Here is a 22,092-nt window from a genome sequence, read left to right on the forward strand (position 1 = left end):
CACATTGAATGGATGTAGAGGAAAGATGGCTGCAGATAAACAGGTACAACTTATGTAGGAGGAGTTGTTTCATCTCTGTGTAACATCTAAGGCCATCTGAGGCCAGTCACTTCACTGTTTACAACCACTTTAAGCTGGCCATACACCAGTAGAATTTCATCTGAACGTTCGTATGGAAATTCAGAAAAACGGTTAGTAAGAATATTCAATAATACCATTATGAACTTGACAAATTTAGTATGAAAACGAAAAATTTTCTTCAGTTGCTATGCTGGCTTTTCAAATTCTACGTTCGATTTTAGGATGCCCATGTGCATTACAATATGTACAATTTTTTTTTAATGGAAAACACATTCACAGTTAGAATTTTGTTTATTCAAGAATAAATTACCTTCTTTCTCCTTCAACTTTCCTCATCACTACAGTGGGAAACAAATGTCAATTTGACCTATTACCTATAAGAAAATTGAACAAACATTCCAAAAATTATTTTATTTTAAATGAAATTCTACTGGTGTGTGGCCAGCTTTAGAAACGATCTTTCAGAAACAGGTGTATGAGGAAGGATGGGAAAACCTTCATGGCCAGTTCATGGCAAGCAAAGTTCTCAGTTGCACAGCATTCATGCTTTGTGTCAGCAGATCTTCTGTGCAGATAATCATGCTAAAAGTTATCACAGAAGGACCATACCACAGTATTACATTTTAACTTAAAGTGGTTGTATGCCCTGGAAGAAAAAAAAAAACTGTAAGGAAAAGACATAATGAGCTGCTATGCACTGCATAGCAGCTCATTATGAAATACTTACCTTAGAACAAAGTGCCCGCACCGCCTCCCGGTCACTGCTGAGGAAGGTAATATGTTTCCTCTGCGTTTCTTCCGGGTTCGCGGCTCTGGCGCTGTGAGTGGCTCATTTGGTATGGGTGCGGGAGTCCCCATTCTGGCAAGAAGCTCTGAATTTTACGCCCGCTCCTGTCGGACCTTCAGAGCACAGGTGCCGCTGACGTCAGCAGCTGCATTGCAAAGTAAATATCCCCTAAACCGTACAGGTTTACAAGATATTCATTTTACCTACAGGTATGCCTTATTATAGGCTTACCTGTAGGTAAAAATGTTCAAGCGGGGTATACAACCGCTTTAACATGTGTGCTTCTAATCTGTCTTTTAAGGTATAATAAGCCTTTGTATGTAGGAGACAGTTCTTTGAAGTCCATAAAAGTATTCCATGTTGATGACTTTAATGGTTAGTTAAAAATATAGATATATATAGATAAAGCAGATCTTCACTGCATCTGAGCACCACAAAAGCAAAAATGCCATTTAATTCATTTTTAATCGTCGAAGCAAACTCCCCCATCCATCCATGTCTCCATGCTTTTGTTTGGTGAGAAATCTCTTTGCAAAAAAAAAACACCCCTCTAGCATTTCTGGCCTGGCCGTATTCATTTAGCATTTACTTCCTGCCCTTAGCTCAATGATGCATGCAGGAGAGTGTGCTTAGCTGTGAAAACCCCTCCTCTTCCCCTCCACTCCTGAAGAATTCTGGGATGTATGACATCATTTGCCTAGGCAGGAAACCAGGAAGTAACTGAAGAAATGTAAATGTAAAAAAAAGTTTAATACAAGTAATTAGGATGTACATTCCTATCTATTTACCAATGCTATCAGCATGAGCATTAAAAATAATCAATGTTGATTGGGAGAGTGAAGTTCCACTTTAAAAAAAAAAAACTTTTTTCTCCTTTTGTTGTCTTTTCTTTTTGGTATTTAGGTTTGAAATAAACTTAGTGGAATACATTTTATGCAGACCTTCATTTGCGTCCCATTAAAAAGTCTATAGCAGGTGTTTATAAAACTCGGCACTAACGGCACCAATGGTTTTGGTTTTGGCAGAAGCAAAGGGGCAGTCAGGAACTGGCTTGCTCATAGTAAGAGATGTCATTTAGGTCAATTTGTATTTTCTGTCCAAAAAATAAAACTGTTTAACTTAACGGAATAAAGGAACCAAAACACTAACTGCCGGTTCACACAGGGGCAACACAACTTGCAGGTCGAATCACCGAGGCGACCTGCACACGACTTCAGCAGCGACTTGCAAAACGACCTCTGTATAGAAGTCAATGCAAGTCGCCTGAAGTCGCCCCAAAAATACTACAGGAACCTTTTTCTAAGTCGGAGCGACTTGCGTCGCTCCTATTAGAATGGTTCCGTAGTACAGAACGGGACGCGACTTGTCAGGCGGCTAGGTCGCCTGACAAGTCGCCCCTGTGTGAACCGGGGCTGATGCATATTTGAATTTGGCAAAGTACAGATTGAAACATATTTGTTACAGGCTAGTCAGGAGTATATTAACCCTCTCTTTAGGGTTTATCAATTGCCTACTGTGCCCCATTATTATAGTGTCTTTAAAGTATTTTTTTTTATATAGCTATATACAAAGAGATTGATATAAATACCTTACCCGTACATGTCAAGTTTTTAATAACCTTGTTTCTGTTTATAGTTTGAAATGACATATGCATCTAGGGGCAGCCATATTTGCTGAATGCCTATCCAGAAATGGCTTCCTGCTCTGCAGTGCCACACGAAGATGGTGGTTTACAATGCAAATCTGTGAATCAGTTTGACTGATAGAAAGCAGTGCTCCTTGTGTGTCTGATATGTTCTCTCAAGTTATTAGAAAAAGAGATTGTGCAATTGTACTGAGTCACTGAGAGATCGTTTTAATGTCTGAGCTACACATTTTTAGCACAGTAACTAAAACATGGATGGGCCAGCTTGTTAAATGTATAGCTCATATCAAGCATTACATTCTCAAACAATAATGGGTCAAAATCTTCTCATTAAAAGTTAACTATATGTTCACATTAAAAGAGACCCTGTAACAGTGGCGGCCCATCCATTTGGGGCACCTGGGCACCGCCCCCTCTCTCCACTCTACCCATCTATATACAATGAATCTATCCATGGCTGCCGCCGCCACCCCTTATTCGTGCGTCCAACCCCTTTCAGGGCACCGGGTGCATGAATTACATTGGCGGGGTTTTTTTTTATTAACCACCTGATTAGAGCCAGAGGCTCTCATAGGTTTCAAAATCACATGGGCTCGGGTCGCAGAGGATGCGCTCTGATCCTACCCAAGTGTGTTACAACAGCGAATGAATATTTGCTGTTGAAACACTGATCCTCAATCCGGCCAATTGGAAGTGGGTGTGAGACCAGTTTTCCGATTAGCCAAAAAGAGAAGACTCCAAACTGGCTGCCGAGGAGGAGGGAGGAAATGGAAGTTGCCACCGCTGTGATGACCCAGAGAATAGGAGGCCGCAGGAGAACAGCAGGAGAATGGGAAGCTGCTGAGCAGGGGAAGCCACCGGTAATAAAGTAAGTGCTACCGACCTCCCGACCCTTAAGATCAAGGTGAGAGCGTCTGTGTAAGCCATGTCTGCCTGGGCTGCCTAAATACAATAGCCAGCAGTGGAGATTCCTCCATCCACACTTTTAGTGTGAATAGGGAAATCAAATGCTGCAGACAGATCGGGCACTTTTGACACTTTTTTGGGACCATTGACATTTATAGAGTGATCAGAGCTAAAAATAGCCACTGGTTACTGTATAAATGTCACTGACAGGAAAGGGGTTAACACTAGGGGGCAATCAAGGGGTTAAGTGTTCCCTAGGGAGGTGTTTCTAACTGTGGGGGCAGTGTAGTGACTGGGGGAGGAGACAGATTGCTGTTCCTAATCACTAAGAACAGACGATCTGTCTATCCTCCCCTGACAGAACGGGGATCTGTCTGTTTACATTGACAGCTAATATTTTAATAAAAAGGGGTAAAGATTTCCAAAACCAACCTGACACTCTGGTATTTAAGTAAAATGTGATTGGCTGCTGTGAGTTACTTTGCTTTGCACAGTCATCACACTTTGCACTGCTTCATTAAAGCACCATTCCAGCCAATAATAATATTTTAGTTATAGGTGGAGACTGGTGTGCACCCACTGTCTTTTTCTATCTCTTGGGAACTGCAGCAGCAAAGGTAATCCTGCCATGGTTCCTTGCTCTGGTTCCATCCACGGTGAAACCCAAGTGCCTCCAGGAGTTCCCACATTGCATTGCATACCTCATAGAAAAAGTTAAATAAAAAAATACAAGTATGGGTGATGGAACATCCCCATAATGAAACACAAGAAAACGCAAACAAAGAAATCTTAACATTGGAGTCCCTGAAGACATAAGAAACCATGGTGTCACTCTCCAATATCTACAAAAAATGAAATATCTGCTTTGGGTAGAATTACCCTTAAATAAGCCTAGAAGCCATAACAACAAAATGTGAGATCTAAGGCAAATTTGTTATGTGGGACTCAGATGGATCATTCATGACAATGTAGGATGCCAACGCTTGATGTGTCGCAGGTTCAGCTATAAATCATTTGCAGAAAATTATATCAGTTGGTTGTCCAGGATTGCGGGCATAGGGATTGCATTCACATACAAATCTGTTGGAAATCCTTTATAATATAAGAGGCTGCCTTATCTGTGCCAATCATGTGTTTAATTCTGTATATAGCTTAATAGCTAAATTTCCCCCAGTGTGTAAGTGTGTGTCTGTTGTTAAGCTGCAGGTCTGGGATGTTTTGGACCAGGGATTGGTGTAAATGTTTTTGTATATAAGGACAAACTCCCATGCAGTCACCAGTCGGCTGGAACCCTTAAAGAGCTAAATGTTGATTTTGTAATGGTTACACTCCTATGTATAATCTGCTCATGTCGAGAGCAAAACTTCCTGTTTCAGTGCCGTCAACCTTATCTACTCAGAAAAGCAGAAAAGGGAATTGAAAATATTTTCTTCATGAAACATTTGCATGAACAAAATATGGTAAAAACAAGGTCCTTCACATGATTGTTCAAAGATTCCCCACAGACCTGTAAAGATCTTGAATTATGTATCAAGTGGCTGTTTAAGACATCGCCGCAAGTCTTAGGACCCCCCCAGGCTGTAAGTAATATCACCATATAGAACCTTGATTTTATTAAGTTCTAAAAGTGTACTGTAGTAAGTCTTTTTTTTATTTTTATGTGGCACCCTACAATTCACAAACGTAGTATATGTAAAATAAGAAACGCTTTATACTATTTTGTTTATTAGGGGCAGACAAATTTTGAGTAGTCCCCAGCACTTTAGTTTCCTGCTTTGACATGGTAAATCAGTAGCTAAATTTTAGTACTTTTCGGAATAAATTTGCTTTATTTTGAGCTTAGTAAAATGCAATTCATGTTAAAAATATAATTTTTTCTTTATGAGTTTTAGTACACAAGATGCTATAATGTCCATTGAATCCCAACTCCAGCTACTTCCATATTGAATTTTAGGTTAAATAGGATAAGATTAAAACCTCCTTTTTTATTGATATCTGTTAGTGAATTCAATGAAGAGACTTTCCTGTAATTCCTATCTTGTCCCTATTTATAATAATAATAAAAAAATAAAAATCGAATTGCTTACAGGGGTGAGGAATATACATTTTTGTAGATGTTATCTGAGTAGGTTTAAGTAGACTTTAACTCTCACTAGCCACTTTCTGCCATCTCATCCATAACCCCTCCTCTCTCAAAATAACAAGTTGCTCTTTTTTTTTATTAACTTTTTTTTGTTTAATATTCTTCTTATTCTCACCTAGGCAAGAACGATGTGTCACTTGCCTTCAGCCTCCTGTGAAACTCACGTGAAGTATCTCTGGAGGCTACTGTGCATGTGTCATGACGCACCATCAGGGTGCTGGCCATCTCTTCCTGGTACTTGCAGCCGACCTTGTTTAATTTGTTTACTGTTCAATATTGTGTTTTCCAATTAAAAAAAAAAAAAAATTAAAAAATGTTTTTTTTTAATCTTCGATTGGTTGGATGATAAATCTATTAGGGGTAACCCCTTTGTATAAATTCTAATGGCACATATGATGATCATTGCTCTTGAATACTGATTTCAAGCAGACTGGGTAACATAGCCAATGTCTATTGGTACCAGCAGTTTGAACTAGGCATCCCAGGTTGTCCAGTTATGGGGACACACAGCCAATTGCTGTTGGATATTTTTAGACCTTTTTGCTGTTATTTTTCTTCAAGTTAAAGTCATTGTGCACGATCACCTTGTAAAACAAACCATTCAGTTTAAAATAGAAATTAAAGGCAAAACATTTGTCCATGAATATAAAAAAAATATAAATTCATTTTTTTCCCCTTTCTTATAAGTGGTCACATTCTCTCTGTTCTCAGCTGGGGGAGTACTCAGTGAAAGGCTGTGCAGGCGAGGTGTGCCAGGGCAAATCTGACCATTGGAGGAGAGCAGGCTGGGTTCCTAGCATAGTGTGGTCAGTTTTTAATAGGAAAGCAGAGGGACTGGCAGGAACACCAGGGATTTCACACAAAGGAAGCAATACAAAGAGAACAGGATACTTTTTCATACAAGTACATGGTATAGCAGGCACATATCAGGAATAGGAAATGTCGGGGTAACAAATGCTTTAACAACTGGCATCTTTAACAAGAACTGAATTTTATTAACCAGTCATATGCACACCTACAATAAAAAAACAACTGCTGATTTCAATTGGGACTTACTGCGAGGGTTATTATTTAGGAAAAAAAAGGTACATGCAGTAATGTATATTATTTGCAATGAATCTGGTGTAAATATATTGTTTTGTTATTATAACATACTTCTAACATTTTACACATGCTTATAACCAATTGTGTTGATGATCAGTAACAAAGAACTTTACTTAAATTTTGTACATAATGCAGCTTTAAGGAATAAATGAATTATATATTATATTAGTATTATCAGTTGAACGTTTGGGTGTTCTATGTGCAAAGTGAATATCATATTTTATTCATCATCAAATATAAAAAATCATTTTTGTAGGTTGTCCCTAGCTCTGTCACTTTCTTTAGACTTTTTTTATTAGACGTCCTTTCTCTTGGTTTGCATGTAAAGAAACAATAAATCTAGGCATGACGTAAAGAAAAGAATGTTGGTATCAGTACTACATACAGTTAACAGAATGGAATATTTTTCATGCTACTTTTCATATAACATCTAATAATAAAAAAAAGAGAGAAAAAAATGATACAACGTTGATCTGCTGTAAAAGAATTAACATAATACGGTATTGCAAATCATTAAAATCATTTCTAAAATGCAACTAATGTATCTGAATGAATCTGTGAGCCTGTTGTCATTCCCTGCACCGGTTGTGACGCAGTGCACATGTGCTGGCAGTGAATATCCTGACAGCAAAGGAAGCAGATGACTTCATCACTGCACTGCTGATCCCTAAGTGTCCAATCAGCAGGGCTGGGGAGTGCCTTAACCAGGCACTGCTGTTAATACAACATAGAAGTTTGAGAACTGATGATCCCCAAAGCAACTATTGTTTACAGATTCTGGGATAAGTTAAAAAAGTTTGCTAGTGAACATGGATCATAGAAGATTCAGAATCACACTAGAATAAGCAATGCGTGAATTAGAGAAAATTGTTGTATCTATGGGAAACCACTCAAAATTTGAAAAAAAATGACCAACATTCTAGTATTTCCCTGTAGTCACTCCTACATGGTGCAGTATATGCATATCATAGATATGCTGCTGTGACCAGTCACTGTCATTAAGAGACAACATTACCTGATAGCTATTGGTGGAAAAAAAGTAATTACAGCGTGACCTTGTTTGTGACAAAATACACTAGAGGTCCAACTAGTGTCTGTACGAAAATTTCTGTTTATGTTTCCATAGGGAGGACTGCAATACATTTAGCATTTGCAAATCAGCACAGGGATGTTACAAGCATTGAAGAGTATATGACTCTTGGATATCCTTGTGCAAAAGTGAAGCACATTTTTAGACGCCTGCAAAAGTTTTTCGCTTAGCAACTAATAAGATGCTTCCTTAATTTTGTTTTATCCTGTTACTATTATTAGCTTGATCTTTTACTATTATCAGCTGTGATGTGATCTGTTGCTATTGCTGTTTTATTATTTTTTGTAATTTCCATGTATTATGCCTTATAGGGGTATTTTGTTTCTTTAATAAAAGTCCTTAATTTTAAAAATCTATCATAAACTATGGTGTTTAGAAGGAGTTAGAATATTGAACTTTGTTCCATTCTACCTAAGTTTGGGCATTAATAGAGAAAAAAAAAATGTACTATTCGCTACAGTACTTGCAGCAGCTCTAGAAAAAAACAACAATTTTTTTATGTTCTTGTGTTCATACAGAAAATATGGGATGCCTCCAATCAAAATCGAAAAAACAACGTTCTAACTTTGGAAAGAGCAGTGATACGAAGCAATATCCCGTACGTAGCCCTGATCGAACTATTTATGTACCAGATCCAACATCCAATAAACAGCAAAGGCCAGTAAGTAGATAGCCAAGGGAAGAAAACATACCTTAGCATGGCTTGCTCCTCATCTTCTCTTTTTTTCCCCTTACATCAATCCAGTCTCTTCCTTGGGGTTATAAAAATCAGCCTTTGGCTCCACAGCTGTTTTTGTGCTTGCATTTAAAACTTGTAAGTTCAACAACAAAGAGTCATTCTCTGGCCTATGGTAACTGCTTCCAGTGAGCCTTTTTTAAACACATTCCTACTTTTCAAATTGTATTTTTTTGTCTTGGTCCAGGCAGAAACAAATGCAAACCTAATAAGAGACTATACATCTGATATATTTTAAGTTTGACATCCAGTGGTTTAAGGTGCCAGTGGATGAACGATTGTAGTCTAAACAGCTTGATCTATGTGTTTATCTAGTACTGATGATCAAATCTCAAAGATGATTTAAATTGTCACTTGGGTTTGATGCTGTCACATTTATGGAATTTTGTGATTAAAGCTTAGCCAACAAAAAAGGAATTTTCTTCCATAAAATCCAGCATTGTAAGCCTTTAATGAATCTACCTGTATACAATAGCGATCAGTTCATGAAGCAAAGTGAGAAGGCCTTTTGAAGCAGCACTCCGGTTGCATGATACAAGGTTCTCATAATACTTTGTGGTGATCCACCAGCCACCTACTTACAGGAACACAGGGAAAAGTACAGGGGTACAGAATCTACAGCTAGACACTGATTCCTCAATATCTAAAGTAACTAAAATGTCTGCAGTCATGATGGCAGGTTAGGGATTAGTGTTAGGGCCACACATATTACTGGAGCCTGTATATACTGTAGTTCTAAGCCAATCTTGTATGACTATATAGTTGTCAGAGTCAGTGCCTGTTTGGAGTATTTTTTTTTTACCATAATCCCATACTGGAAAGCCTAAAAATACCTTCAATTATTTGACTGTCAATTGACGGTAATAAAGAACAAAGAAAGCAGTAGGTCATTTCGTTCAGACTTTTTTTTTACTTTTATGCCTCTTACACACTGGGTGTGTTTTGAGCATCAGACTTTTTTTTAACTGCCTCTAAACACCCCTGCATGTTATCCTATGTGTTTATGCACATTTTTTGGCAGAAGAGTTTAATGGCAGAAAAAAACCCTCTTGCAACGTGTTCTGGAGCAGCAGAGTTTTGTCAGAAATAATGCTGACAGCTCCTAAACTCTATTAAACTCTTCTAAACTCTGCTAAATGCAGGTGTCCAGTGATAAGCTGGTTGTTAAAGAGTGGGCCGGGAAGCCAGCCGCTGCATCCTTAACAACAGATAAATATAAAATAAAATAATTGGCGGCAATAAAAAAAAATGTGCGAAAAACGGTGTGGGGGTCCATCCCCAATCCATAATAGGCCCTTTTGTCTAGTATGGATTTTAAGGAGAACCCTACGCCAAAATTAAAAAAAAAAGACGTGGGGCGCCCCAAAAAAACATACCAGATCCTTAAGTCTGGTATGGATTTTGAGGGGAACCACCAACGCCAAAATCTTTAAGAAAAAAATCACCAAGCACGCCCCCCCTACTGAAACATACCAGGCCACATGCCCTAAACATGAAGGGGGGGTGCTTTGGGGCAGGGGCCCTCTCCCCAAAGCACCTTATCCTCAAGTTGATGGGCTTCGTCCCCACAACCCTGGCCAGTGGTTGTAAGAGACTGTGGGTGGGGGGCTTATCGGAATTTGGAAGGCCCCTTTAACAAGGGGACCCCCAGATCCTGGCCCCCCATGTGAATGAGTATAGGGTTTGAAATGTAGTGTTGTTTTTATAGTGGAAGGTTTGGTGTCAGAGATGTTGCCACCCATTTTTTTTTAAATTCTTTATTTTTCAGTGAGCATACAGTCATTAGCGAGATTAAAAACTGTATAATACCATACAGTACATGATAACCAGCATCTCAGTACATAGATGTCGGATAACAGACTGTGCTGGTAAATATTAGAAGATACAAAAGAGAGAAAACAAGTCTCGAAACATCAATTGGTTCGTAAGTCAACTTCCATAATTGAAGTTGTACAATCTCTCTGATTGTACTCCTCTGTTTTATTTTTTTTTTCCAACCACGTAGGGAAAGTTAAGCCATGGAGTGGAGGTTTGAAGGGGAATGAGAGGAAAGTGCCACCCAATTTTTTGTTGTGATACTTTTAGAAAAGCACGTGGCCACGCACCAGCAGGCCTCCACCCAGTAGGCACCCTGTTTGCTCGCTCCACGATGTACACTGGGGACAGATGTTGTAGGCCCAGGAGCTTTTTGAAAAAGACCTCTGCAAACACCACAGGGTTGGTGCCCTCCTCACCCTCCGGAAGCCCGACCACCCGGACATTGTTATGCCTGAGATGGTTCTCTGCGTCCTCTGAATGGGCCATAAGGATCTTGACCTGCTGCTGCAACTCCACCACAGTTTATGCGGTGGAAACAGCCGTGTCCTCCACTGCAGAAATGCGCTGCTCTGCCTCAGTAAGGCGGCCCCTGAATTTATCCATATCCTGCCTTATCAGCCCACATTTGATTGTTAGGGTGTCGATCTTCCCCTCCACAGAAGACTTACTGTTCGCAATGGCTGCCAGGATCGTTGCGGTGGACTGCTCTCCCAGCAGCTCCGGTGCTGCCCGCGGGGCTGCAGGTGACCCCTCTGGGTCCGATGTCCAGAACGCCACCATTCAGGAGTCCATCTGTACCACTACAGAGGCCGGGGGCAATGATATGACAGGCAAGATGGCCGCCGCATGAGTGTTCGGTGGCGGAATTCGGGGAATGGGAGTGGCTGCCTTAGCCGAATTACGCTTCCCAGTCATAGGAAGGACCGGGATAGCCCCCCAAATAGCAGGAAGGTACTTGCTTAGCAGGATGGCCTGGGGGAAAACCAGGATGCAGGCGGATTGTGTACACGGATGACGGGAGCTCAGGCTGAACACGTCTGTCTCTTCTCACATCCTGGCCAACCCAACCCTATGTTCACATCTCTGTGTGTGACTGTGGGAGCGGGAATTGCAGCGATTCCCGCACCCACAACCACCCACAGTGAAAATGCACTGCACCTTTTTTTTGCTGAAACAGAGGCACGGCAGCCCGTTCATTTGAATGGGCTGCCGTGCCGTGCAAACGCAGCCCACACAAAAAGCAAGAGTGTGAACATAGGGTGACAGAACGAAAGATGAAAACATTTTGGATTTTTTCATTACATTAAAATTAAAAGAATTTAAAGATCTGCTTTAGACACCTTGTCTATTCACAAAAAGAATAGTATTATATATTATCAGTGTGTGTGTGTGTGTATGTTACAACCAAAAAGGTAAATTTATTTTATTGGGATTTTATGTGATAGACCAACACAAAGTGGCACATAACTGTGAAGTGGAAGGAAAATGATAAATGGTTTTCAAATTTTTTTACAAATAAATATGTGAAAAGTGTGGCGTGAATTTGTATTCAGCCCCCTTTACTCTGATACCCCTAACTAAAATCTAGTGTTACCAATTGCCTTCAGAAGTCACCTGATTAGTAAATAAAGTTCACCTGTGTGTAATTTAATCTCAGTATAAATACAGCTGTTCCTTGAGGCCCTCAGAGGTTTGTTAGAGACCCTTACTGGACATACAGCATCATGAAGGACAAGGAACACACCAGACAGGTCAGGGATAAAGTTGTGGAGAAGTTTAAAGCAGGGTTAGGTGACAAACAAATATCCCAAGTTTTGAACATCTCACGGAGCACTGTTCAATCCATCATTCTTAAATGAAAAGCATATGGCAGAACTGCAAACCTACCAAGACATGGCTATATACCTAAACTGACAGGCTGGGCAAGGAGAGCATTAATCAGAGAGGCAGCCAAGAGGCCCATGGTAACTCTGGAGGGGCTGCAGAGATCCACAGCTCAGGTGGGAGAATCTGTCCACAGGACAACTATTGGTCGTGGACTCCACAAATCTGGCCTTTAAGGAAGAGTGGCAAGAAGAAAGCCATTGTTGAAAGAAAGCCATAAGACCCATCCATGACCCATCTTCAGTGTTCTGGCTGAGGGAAGAAGGTTCTCATCCAAGATTTTATAATCCATGGCCCCGTTCATTGGCCCCTCAATGCGGCAAAGTCGGCCTGTACCTTTAGCAGAGAAACAGCCCCAAAGCATCATGTTTCCAGCTCTGTGATTGACTGTAGGGATGGTGTTCTTAGGGTCATAGTCAGCATTTCTCTTCCTCCAAAGAAGAGTTAATGCCAAAAAGCTCAATTTTGGTCTCATCTGACCACAGCACTTTCTCCCAATCCTTCTCTGAATCATTTATATGTTCATTGGCATGATTGTTCATGTGTCTTCTTGAGGAGGGGGGCTCGCTGTGTTTGGAGGAAGAAAAATGCTGACTATGACCCTAAGAACACCATCCCTACAGTCAAGCACAGAGGTGGAAACATTATGCTTTGGGGCTGTTTCTCTGCTAAAGGTACAGACCAACTTTGCTGCATTGAGGAGCCAATGGATGGGGCCATGTATTGTAAAATCCTGGATTAGAACCTTCTTCCCTCATCCAGAACACTGAAAATGGGTCATGGATGGGTCTTTCAGCATGACAATGACCAAAAACATACAGCCAAGGCAACAAAGGAGCGTCTCAAGAAGAAGCACATTAAGGTCATGGAGTGGCTTTGCCAGTTTCCAGACCTTAATCCTATAGAAAATCTATGGAGGGAGCTGAAACTTCGAGTTGCCAAGCGACAGCCAAGAAACCTTAACGATTTAGAGAAGAAAAAAGAGTGGACCAAAATCCCTCCTGAGATGTGTGCAAACCTGGTCACTAACTACAAGAAACGTCTTACCTCTGTGCTTGCCAACAAGGGTTGGTTTCTCCACCAAGGACTAAGTCATGTTTTGCTTTGGGATCAAATACTCGTTTTACTCACTGAACTGCAACTCAATTTATAACATTTGTATCATGTGTTTTTTTATGGATTTTTGGTTGATATTCTGTCTTTATCATTTAAAATACACCTGTGATAAAAATTACAGCCGCTTCATTTCTTTGTAAGTGGGCAAACTTACAAAATCTGCAGGGAATCAAATACGTATTTTCCCCACTGTATATTATTATATTACAGTATATAGGAAATGAAAAAAAATACTGCTAGTACTACCACTATATAAAAACCCCCCAGAAAAGCAGCAGTTCAACTGTGGGATACACACAAAAAATGCCAAATAAGTAGAAAAAAACTGTGCTATACTATACATTGTGTATGAATGCACAAAAATAAATTATACATATCATAAAATGGTGAAATATAAAATCTGAAAATGAGAGGAGTTTTTCAGATTTTATATTTCACCATTTTATGATATGTATAATTTATTTTTGTGCATTCATACACAATTTATAGTATAGCGCAGTTTTTTTCTATATTACAGTATAGTATATATAGTATTATTGAAGATGTCAGCTGTATCTTTTCTTGCACTGTTAATGTGATTACCATCCTTTTGTGTGCTAAGGAAAGAAAAAGATGGGTATACATTGTAACGGAGACATGCTAACCAGGTTACATGATGCTAATAAGGAAGTATATTTTCTCTTGAGAATAATGCCAAACAGACATTTACAGTGAAAAATAGAATTTGCAGCTCAGCTCAGTGTGCAGTGTTCCTCTTTAGTAAACTTCTGGTAAACACTTCACATGATCAGAAAAACAGACAATGTATATAAGAAAGCGGGTGTGGTTCCTGGGCTATACAGTGCCGTTATGGTCTCAGCTGAGAATGTGGTTTAACTGTAGAGTTTTGGCACATGTTTCTATTATTAAGGGCTGGAAGTGTGATTACTAGGGTTTGACTTGTATTTTATACACCGTTTGTTCAGTTTTAAATGAGTTTTTGAAGCAGGCACTCAATCATCAAAATCTGTGCATGTGGTATGTACACAGTGAGTGCATTCAGAAAGAAATACTTTAGTAGCTGTCACTGACTTTATATAAACAAAACCACATGACCACTGTGTCATAGATGACATGGTTGGGTACTAATCTGATTGGACTGTACACAAAATGAAACATGAATCAGTTGGGCAAAAGTTCATAAGGTCATGTCTCATGTGCAGTTTCATGTCACATTGTTTAGATGATAAAGGCTGTCCTATAGGTTCTTCTGCCCCTTTCACGGGCGTTCTATTTGTAATGGAGAAAAAAACGTACACCCATGTATTCCTATCTGCAAGTGGATGTTAGCGGATGGTCATCCGTTGACATCCATTGACATCTGTCTTAGTTAACAGATTTTTTTTTAAATGGAAGAAAGGCCTATTTTTCTTCCGTTTAAAAAATGGAGGCGAACCCAAATGGACGTCAATGGACAAATGGTCCATTTTTGCATCCGTTGCTAGGAGCAAACCCTCGCCGGTGTCCTAACAAACCATGATTCATCAGCCGAATGTAAAAATTTCCGGCAATAAAAAATTGTCAAAAAAACAGGGTCTGGTATGGATTTTAAAGTGGAACTTCACTCTCTCAATCAACACTGCTTGCGGCACATGGAGTAGGACGTGTTGAAGGCTCTCTCTGCCGGATCTCCTGTCTTTCACCCTGAAATCCTCCTTTAACAGCCGAGCATCCACCGCTGCTTACCGGCTCTACACTCAGCCTTGCCCCGGGTGTCTTTCGGTGTCTTTCCTGTCCCTCAGCGATATGTCTAAGTGAGGAAAAGATTAGTTTGCAGGGCCGGACCATGCGATCCAAAATGGCGCCAGTCTACCCCAGCCAGCCAAAGAAGAAGAAGCTCAAAAGCTGTTTGCCAGGACACTGAACAAGGACACCCCAGCCAAGTTGACGGCTGTATCCTCAGAAGCTTCTCTGGATCACCACGAGAACAATCCTGCATGGCTGGATGACCCTGCTGAGCTCCAATGGGACACAGTGAGTACTCCTGCTCTCCTGGTCTCAGTAATCAGTACACAGGACCCTGAGCCTACACTCAGAGAGATATTTACTGCAATCACCTCCTGCAATACTAACCTGTCTAATCTCACTAATGAGTTTAAAGGAGTGAAAATAGTTGCACTAATCAGACAAGATATGCAGAAATTAAGAGACCGTACTGGAGGGCCGTGTGAGTACTATTGAAGATGATGTTTCTCCATTGCAGCATGAAGTGCGACAGGTTGAGGCCTTAACTTCTGGTCACACTGCACGTTTGGAAGATATGGAGAATAGGCTTAGAAGAAATAATGTGCGGGCTGTGGGCATCCCGTAAAAAACTGAAGGAAAGAACCCTGTGGCTTCCATAGAGTGCTGGCTTATTGAAGCTTTTGGCCGGAAAGTGTTTTCCCCTATGTTTGCAGTTGAGAGGGCGCGTTGTGTCCCTGGGCGGCCCCCACACCCTGGAGAACCTCCACGGCCTTTTCTGTTTAAACTCCTGAGTTTTAAAGACTGGGATGCTATCCTTTACCAGACCAGAACCAAGGGTGAAGCAATGAAGGTTGATAATGTCAGGATTTTTCTCTAGCCAGATTTCTCTGCTGAACTACAACATAAGCGTGCACAATTTGAAGGTATCAAGAAGCGTCTGCCACGCTATCATGTTTCCTATGCACTGCTCTATCCTGCAAAACTGAGGATAACAGCAAATGATCGCACTCACTTCTTTGAGAATCCTGTTGCGGCGTCCGACTGGCTGGATCGAGAAGAACATACTCTGTGAAAACCCATGAATACCTGAGCCACAGAAAATTGCCCTCTTTTCCTGTTTGTTGTTCTTTTTATAGGTGGAATGCCAGTTAAGCATATTTGTGCTACTACATATACCCCTTTAAGGTGGTAAACTTACATACAGTTGCTGTATCTGCTATTATTTTTCCTCACATTGAACTGGCAAGTCCCGTGGGATCTGCGGAGTAAAGTGACGTAGGGCCCCCCCCAACTGACTGTCCCATGTTGACACACCACTTATGTTTGACGTCATTTGTTTTTGGGGATTATGTGTTTTTTTTCTTTATTATGTTCCTTGGCTCCCTATTCCCTGCCGGGAGTTGTGCTGGCCTTAAAAGGGGCCCTTGCAAGGCTTTTTGAAGTGTGTACATGCTGTATTATCAAAGTGACTGCCTCCCACTTTGCTATCTTGACCATGTGCTCCCCTATCTCTACGAACTACAGAGATCAACTCTTCCTCCCCCCTTTCTTGGAATATTTACCAATTGCCTGGCTTCTCTTCCTATGTCATAACTATGTCCATAAATGGCTTAGTGCAGACTGTTGGTTTTTCCTACCCAATATAAGGTTATTATGTCCATTGCTATTGTTAAGCTGCTACTATGGTGGTCGAATGTAATCTTCTCTCGTGGAATGTGCGGAGTCTCGGTGATGTGGTGAAACGTCAGGCACTTTTTTCTACACTTAAACTATATCGATCTGCAGTGGTGTGCCTGCAGGAAACACACTTATAACCTGATACTCTATCTACACTGAAGAACTCAGTTCTGGTTATCAGGTGCAGTTTCACTCCACATACACCGCATATTCCATAGGGGTTAGTATCTTAATTGCTAACGAAGTAACATTTTGAATTAATCCATTCTCGGGTGGATGATCAAGGCAGATATATTTTCCTGGTATGCAAACTGACCGGTATGCTATGTATTATAGCCAATATTTATGTCCCTCCACCCTTCTCTGTTGACAGCTTAAACCGCCTAGCTCAATGTATGGCTCCATATCCTGATCTACCCATATGGGTTTTGGGAGATTTTAATAATCTTTTAGATAAAAAATTAGACAGGTTCTCACCTTCTGGTGGGTGCCCTGGAGGCCCTGGCGGTGCTACCTCATTTGCAAGATTGATAGGTGAACTTGGCCTGGGAGATGCGTGGAGGGACAGATATCCAGACAGAAAATGTTATTCGTGTTACTCTGCCACACATAGAGCATTCTCGCATTGACTTTTGTTTCTGCAACCCTTTAGCCATGCCCAAAGTTATCCTAATTGAATATGTTGCTCAAAGTATTTCTGACCACTCTCTCCTATGGACTCTAGTCTCTGTTCCGGGTGTCCCTGGAGAGAGACTCTGGAAATGAAATCCCTTCTGGCTCCAATTGTTCCCTGCTGATGATCCCCTGCCTAGGGCAATTAATATTTTTATCACATGCAATAGGGGTACGGCGGCTCTGGGCATTGTCTGGGATGCCCTCAAAGCACACCTCAGGGGTCTTATCATAAAACAAATCTCTGTTATCAAATCTAATACTAGGGAATGTGGGAAACCCTGGTGTTTACTGAGGCTAGGAAGGCCGAGGAACACTACATTGCTCGGCCTTCCTCAGAGAACAAACAAAGTTGGTTGGCCATGACCATGTATCAACAGGTTGTTTCCACGGCTAAAGAAAATAAACTTTTTTTCTTTGCAACAGCGCTATTTTAAGGAGGGGGAAAATACTGGGCACTTTCTGGCAGTGATATCTCGGGCACAACGGGCTAAGTCGCAGATTGATGCCATCCAGACCCCTGCCGAAGCAACTGTTCATGGCTCGGATCGGGTGGCATCAGTGTTTGGGGAAAATTGTGAGGATGTATATACATCCAATGTTGATCCTACAGAGATGGAATTGGAGAACTTTCTAGATCAGTGCCCTCTTCCAGCCCTGTCTATGGGTGGCCGTAAGTTATTAAACGCTCCCATTACACTTGTAGAAGCCTCTATGGCTAACAGTAAATCCCCGGGTACAGATAGTCTCCCGGCTGAGATTTATAAAAGGTATAGTGAACCACTCCTTCCTTTCCTAATGGATAACCTGAATGCCGCAGTGAATTCTGGAGGTCTCCCTCAATCCATGAATGAGGCGGTCATAGTGGTCATACCCAAGCCTGGCAAGAATCCGCTTTTACCCGACTCGTATAGGCCCATTTTGCTTTTTAGCACAGATATTAAAATACTTGCTAGGGTTATAGCCACGAGATTGACAGGAGTTGTATCAGGTTTGGTGCACTTGGATTAATCTTGTTTCATACTGGCTAGGTCGACTGTGTTTAACATACAACGTTTATTTCTGAATATCCAGCTGCCAGTGGATAATCCTGGAAATAGGGCAGTGTTCTCCCTTGACCCTGCCAAAGCCTTTGACAGCATCAAGTGGAAATACCTCTGGGCAGTTTTGAGGAGGTTCGGGGTTGGAGAGTCCTTTCTTGCCTGGGTGCAGCTACTGTATGTGGCTCCTTGCACCAGAATATGGATTAATGGGATCTTATAGGAGATGTTTCCTTTGCACAGGTGTACCAGACAGGGGTGTCCACTTTCCCTCTTGCTTTTTGCCCTGGCATTGGAACCACTGGCAGCTATGGTCAGGACTTCCCCGGACATTGTGGGGTTTCGTCAGGGTGAGAGGGAGGACAAAATCTCCCTCTACACTGATGACACACTGATATACCCGGGGGATACGGTAGGTTCCTTGGAGGCTGTTATGAGTCTCATTGAAAGGTTTGGGTGGTACTCTGGATTTACCACCAACTGGCATAAATCCTCCCTTTTACTACTGGACCACCTTGAAGCTGAATTACCAGGTTTGGCGGCTCAGGTGGAAGTGGTTCGATCATTTAGATACCTGTGAATTGAGGTTACTGGAGACCCTAGAGACTATATTCCTCTAAATTTGAAATCTATTTTACAGAAATTTAAGTTTAAATTTGCCAGCTGGTGCAAACTTCCCTTATCTGTTACAGGCAGAGCCAATCTCATTAAAATGGTGTGGGCACCGCAAACTGCTGTATGTTCTTCACAACGCAGCCATTTGGATACCGGGCTATTGGTTTGCCCATATAGAGTCTCAGTATAGAGCAATAATCTGGAAGAATGGAGTGGCCCAAATTAAATTAGCTACATTGCAGTACCCCAAAGACCAGGAGGGAATGGCTGTTCCGCAGTCTTTTACTTACTTCTTGGCTTCACAGTTGCAGCATCTTGCAGGATGGGATCTATCCTTGGTAGCAGACCCTTCCAGGACCCTGTTGATTCACTCTCTGGTGGAGTATTCTGCGATGTCCCAGCTGGAAATGGGACTTCCAGAGGCCCAACTGGCCACTTGCTTTGGAGAATCTGGAAAGAGCTGAAGAAGCATCTGGGCATTGAGGACTCCCTAGACTGTATACCCATTTGGTGCAATAGATCCTTTCCTGAATTAGAGAAATTTTGAATAAGTCAGAATTCCCCTTATTATCCAATCGCTATTTTATGTATCTGCAATTGCGGAATGCCATGAGAATTCAGAGTAGATGCTCTGTTATATACCTTGACGATTCAGATTTCTTCCCCTCTATCTTTACTACTGTAAATAAAAAGGGAATTTGATTAATCTACTCTGCAAATGCCCTAAATTAGTACGTTACTGGAATGAGGGTATTGAGATCATTAATAACGATTATCACCTACAGCTGCCAATGGATCCGATCACTTGTCTATTAGGTGGTCTTGTGGAGGAGTCATATACTCCTTCTACTTATGTCACTTTGATTAGATAATTTTATCTTGCTAGAAAATTTATTGCAACATTGACTATTTTTAATCCTTCTGCTGCTAACATTAGTAAATAGATTACTTGTTCTGAACTTTTTATTTTTGTTACATTTTTTCAGTTACTTCCTGGTTTCTTGCATAGGCAAATGCTGTCATACATTCCAGGAGTCTTCAGGATGGGAGGAGGGGTTTTCTCATCTAAGCATGCCCTCCTGGCCTGCATGCCTGAGCTAGGGGCAGATGGATTCCAGGAAGTCAATGCTACATGAATCATCTGCCCTTACTCAAGACAGCCGTGGCCAAAAATGCTAAGGGGGTGTTTTTTAGGGTGATTTCTCAGCAAAATAAAGCATGGAGACATGGAAGGATGGAGGAGTTTGCTTTGAATATTAAAGTGGATGTAAATCCTCACATATACCCAGTGAAGTGAACAGCCTCAGATGATACACAGGGATGAAACAAATCCCCCTACATAAGTTTTACAGTATATCTATTGTCTTCAGCTTTCTGGACTCTTTAGAAAGTGCACATCGTGTTAGAAATTTTTCCTCCTGATTCAGCAATGGGAGGGGAGTCTGGGCATACACTGTATAAGAGCTGATTGGAGGAAAGGGACCCCCCCCCACTTAGGCAGACGAACGAAGAAACTTACAGAGCTGTGCTGTGAATAGACAAGCTCTCTGCTTATCTATCTGTAAGTTAACTCTTTGACACAAAGTGTCGGAAAGCTTGTCAGAAGTTATCATGCTGACAACAGAGGAACAGAGCAGCAGACATGGGACTTTGGAGAGAGATAAGTAAACACTACAGATATACAGTATGTTCCCAGGTCAGATTTCATGAATGGGGTTTACATTCACTTTAAAAATGTATTAAATGTGTTTTGGATTTTGGTTCCCAGATGCAGTGTAGTTCTGCTTTAAGGGGAACCCCCTGTCAAAATTAAGAAAGAAAAAACGTGTGGATTCCCTCCCAAAATCCATACCAGACCCTTATCCATACATGCAACCTGGCAGGTCAGGAAAGGGAAGGGGATAAGCGAGCACCCCCCCCCCCTTGAACCATACCAGGCTACATGCCATGGGGGATGTTGAGGACATGTTGATGGGGACAAGGGCCTCTTTCCCACAGCCCCGGCCAGTGGTTGTGGCTGTCTGCTGGTGGGGGGCTTATTGGAATCCCAACCCCCCCTTATGTAAATGAGTATGGGGTACATTTGTGTATATTTTTATATGCTTGAGGATCAGTTGCCAGAATGTTTTCTTAGAAGGATATAGGGTATGCCAAGACAGAAAAAAATGAGGAGCTCAAAGATCGAATAAACATGTCTAAATAAAAGACAAAGAAAATAATTGAAATTACTTTAGTAAATAATAAATGGGCAATGGAATTTAAGCATGGGAGATAGGTTGTTGAAGATGAACCTGAGTTCCCCTTACAACATTCAATCAATTTTTTCCAACACATGCACATTTTTCCATGTTTTATCTCTTTCTATGCTGCACTGAAATCCCACACCAATATCATCAGCCCTGCCGAACTGTAGAACACCTCTCCCTAACATAAGGGGGCAATTATCTGGAGCCCAGCAGGAGAGAACTGGGCAAGGCTTTACTCTAAATTCAGTGCAGCAGGGACAGAGTTGTCAGATGCAAAAAAGAAAAGTACTGCACGTGTTTGTTTTTTGCAGACATGCACTTTTAATATATGTGTTCTCCTTGAGAAAATATGGACATGTATAGCCATTGCCATCAGTTAAATCCTTAAAATCTGTATTTTCAATTTAAAAAAAAACACTGCCTTTGCAAAAAATATTTTTAGCATATCTTAGGCATTTCCCAGCACAAAAGAGGAACTTTTTTTGTCTCACGGAGGAAGTATGTACAGTATATTTTCCATTTGCTTTGCAATAATTTATTACGAAAGCATGATGTCTTCTTCCAGAAACCTAATGCTTCTTACCAGAGGCAAAATACCCTTTAAACATTTTCACCTAAGGTTAAAGTACACAAACTTAGATATTTTATTGGAAAGGAAGGATTTTGTGTGAAATGGTTTCAGGGCGAGTTCAGAGGGTGGTGATAAATGGGGAGTAGTAGGGATGGTCAGGGGTGGGTAGTGGGGTCCCCCAGGGTTCTGTGCTGGGACCAATCCTATTTATATGTTCATAAACGACCTGGAGGATG

General features: G+C 41.1%; 1 protein-coding gene across 4 annotated transcripts in view; it reads left to right on the plus strand.

The window, feature by feature from the left end:
- The window catches only part of LYN (LYN proto-oncogene, Src family tyrosine kinase), a 123,173-nt gene that overhangs the window by 45,725 nt on the left and 55,356 nt on the right, over positions 1–22,092 (plus strand). Inside the window, exons 1-2 of one of the 4 annotated variants that reach the window (XM_073631643.1) lie at positions 4,896–4,999; positions 8,275–8,354. In XM_073631643.1, the coding sequence (XP_073487744.1) occupies positions 8,280–8,354 (75 nt within the window). In that variant the 5' untranslated portion in view covers positions 4,896–4,999; positions 8,275–8,279. Of the gene's footprint in view, positions 1–4,895; positions 5,000–8,274; positions 8,418–22,092 lie in introns of those variants that run through there. The other 3 variants (XM_073631641.1, XM_073631642.1, XM_073631640.1) reach the window with 3 other exon arrangements.

Source organism: Aquarana catesbeiana, linkage group LG05 (assembly GCF_042186555.1).
Source record: "Aquarana catesbeiana isolate 2022-GZ linkage group LG05, ASM4218655v1, whole genome shotgun sequence".
NCBI classification, from domain to species: Eukaryota; Metazoa; Chordata; class Amphibia; order Anura; family Ranidae; genus Aquarana; species Aquarana catesbeiana.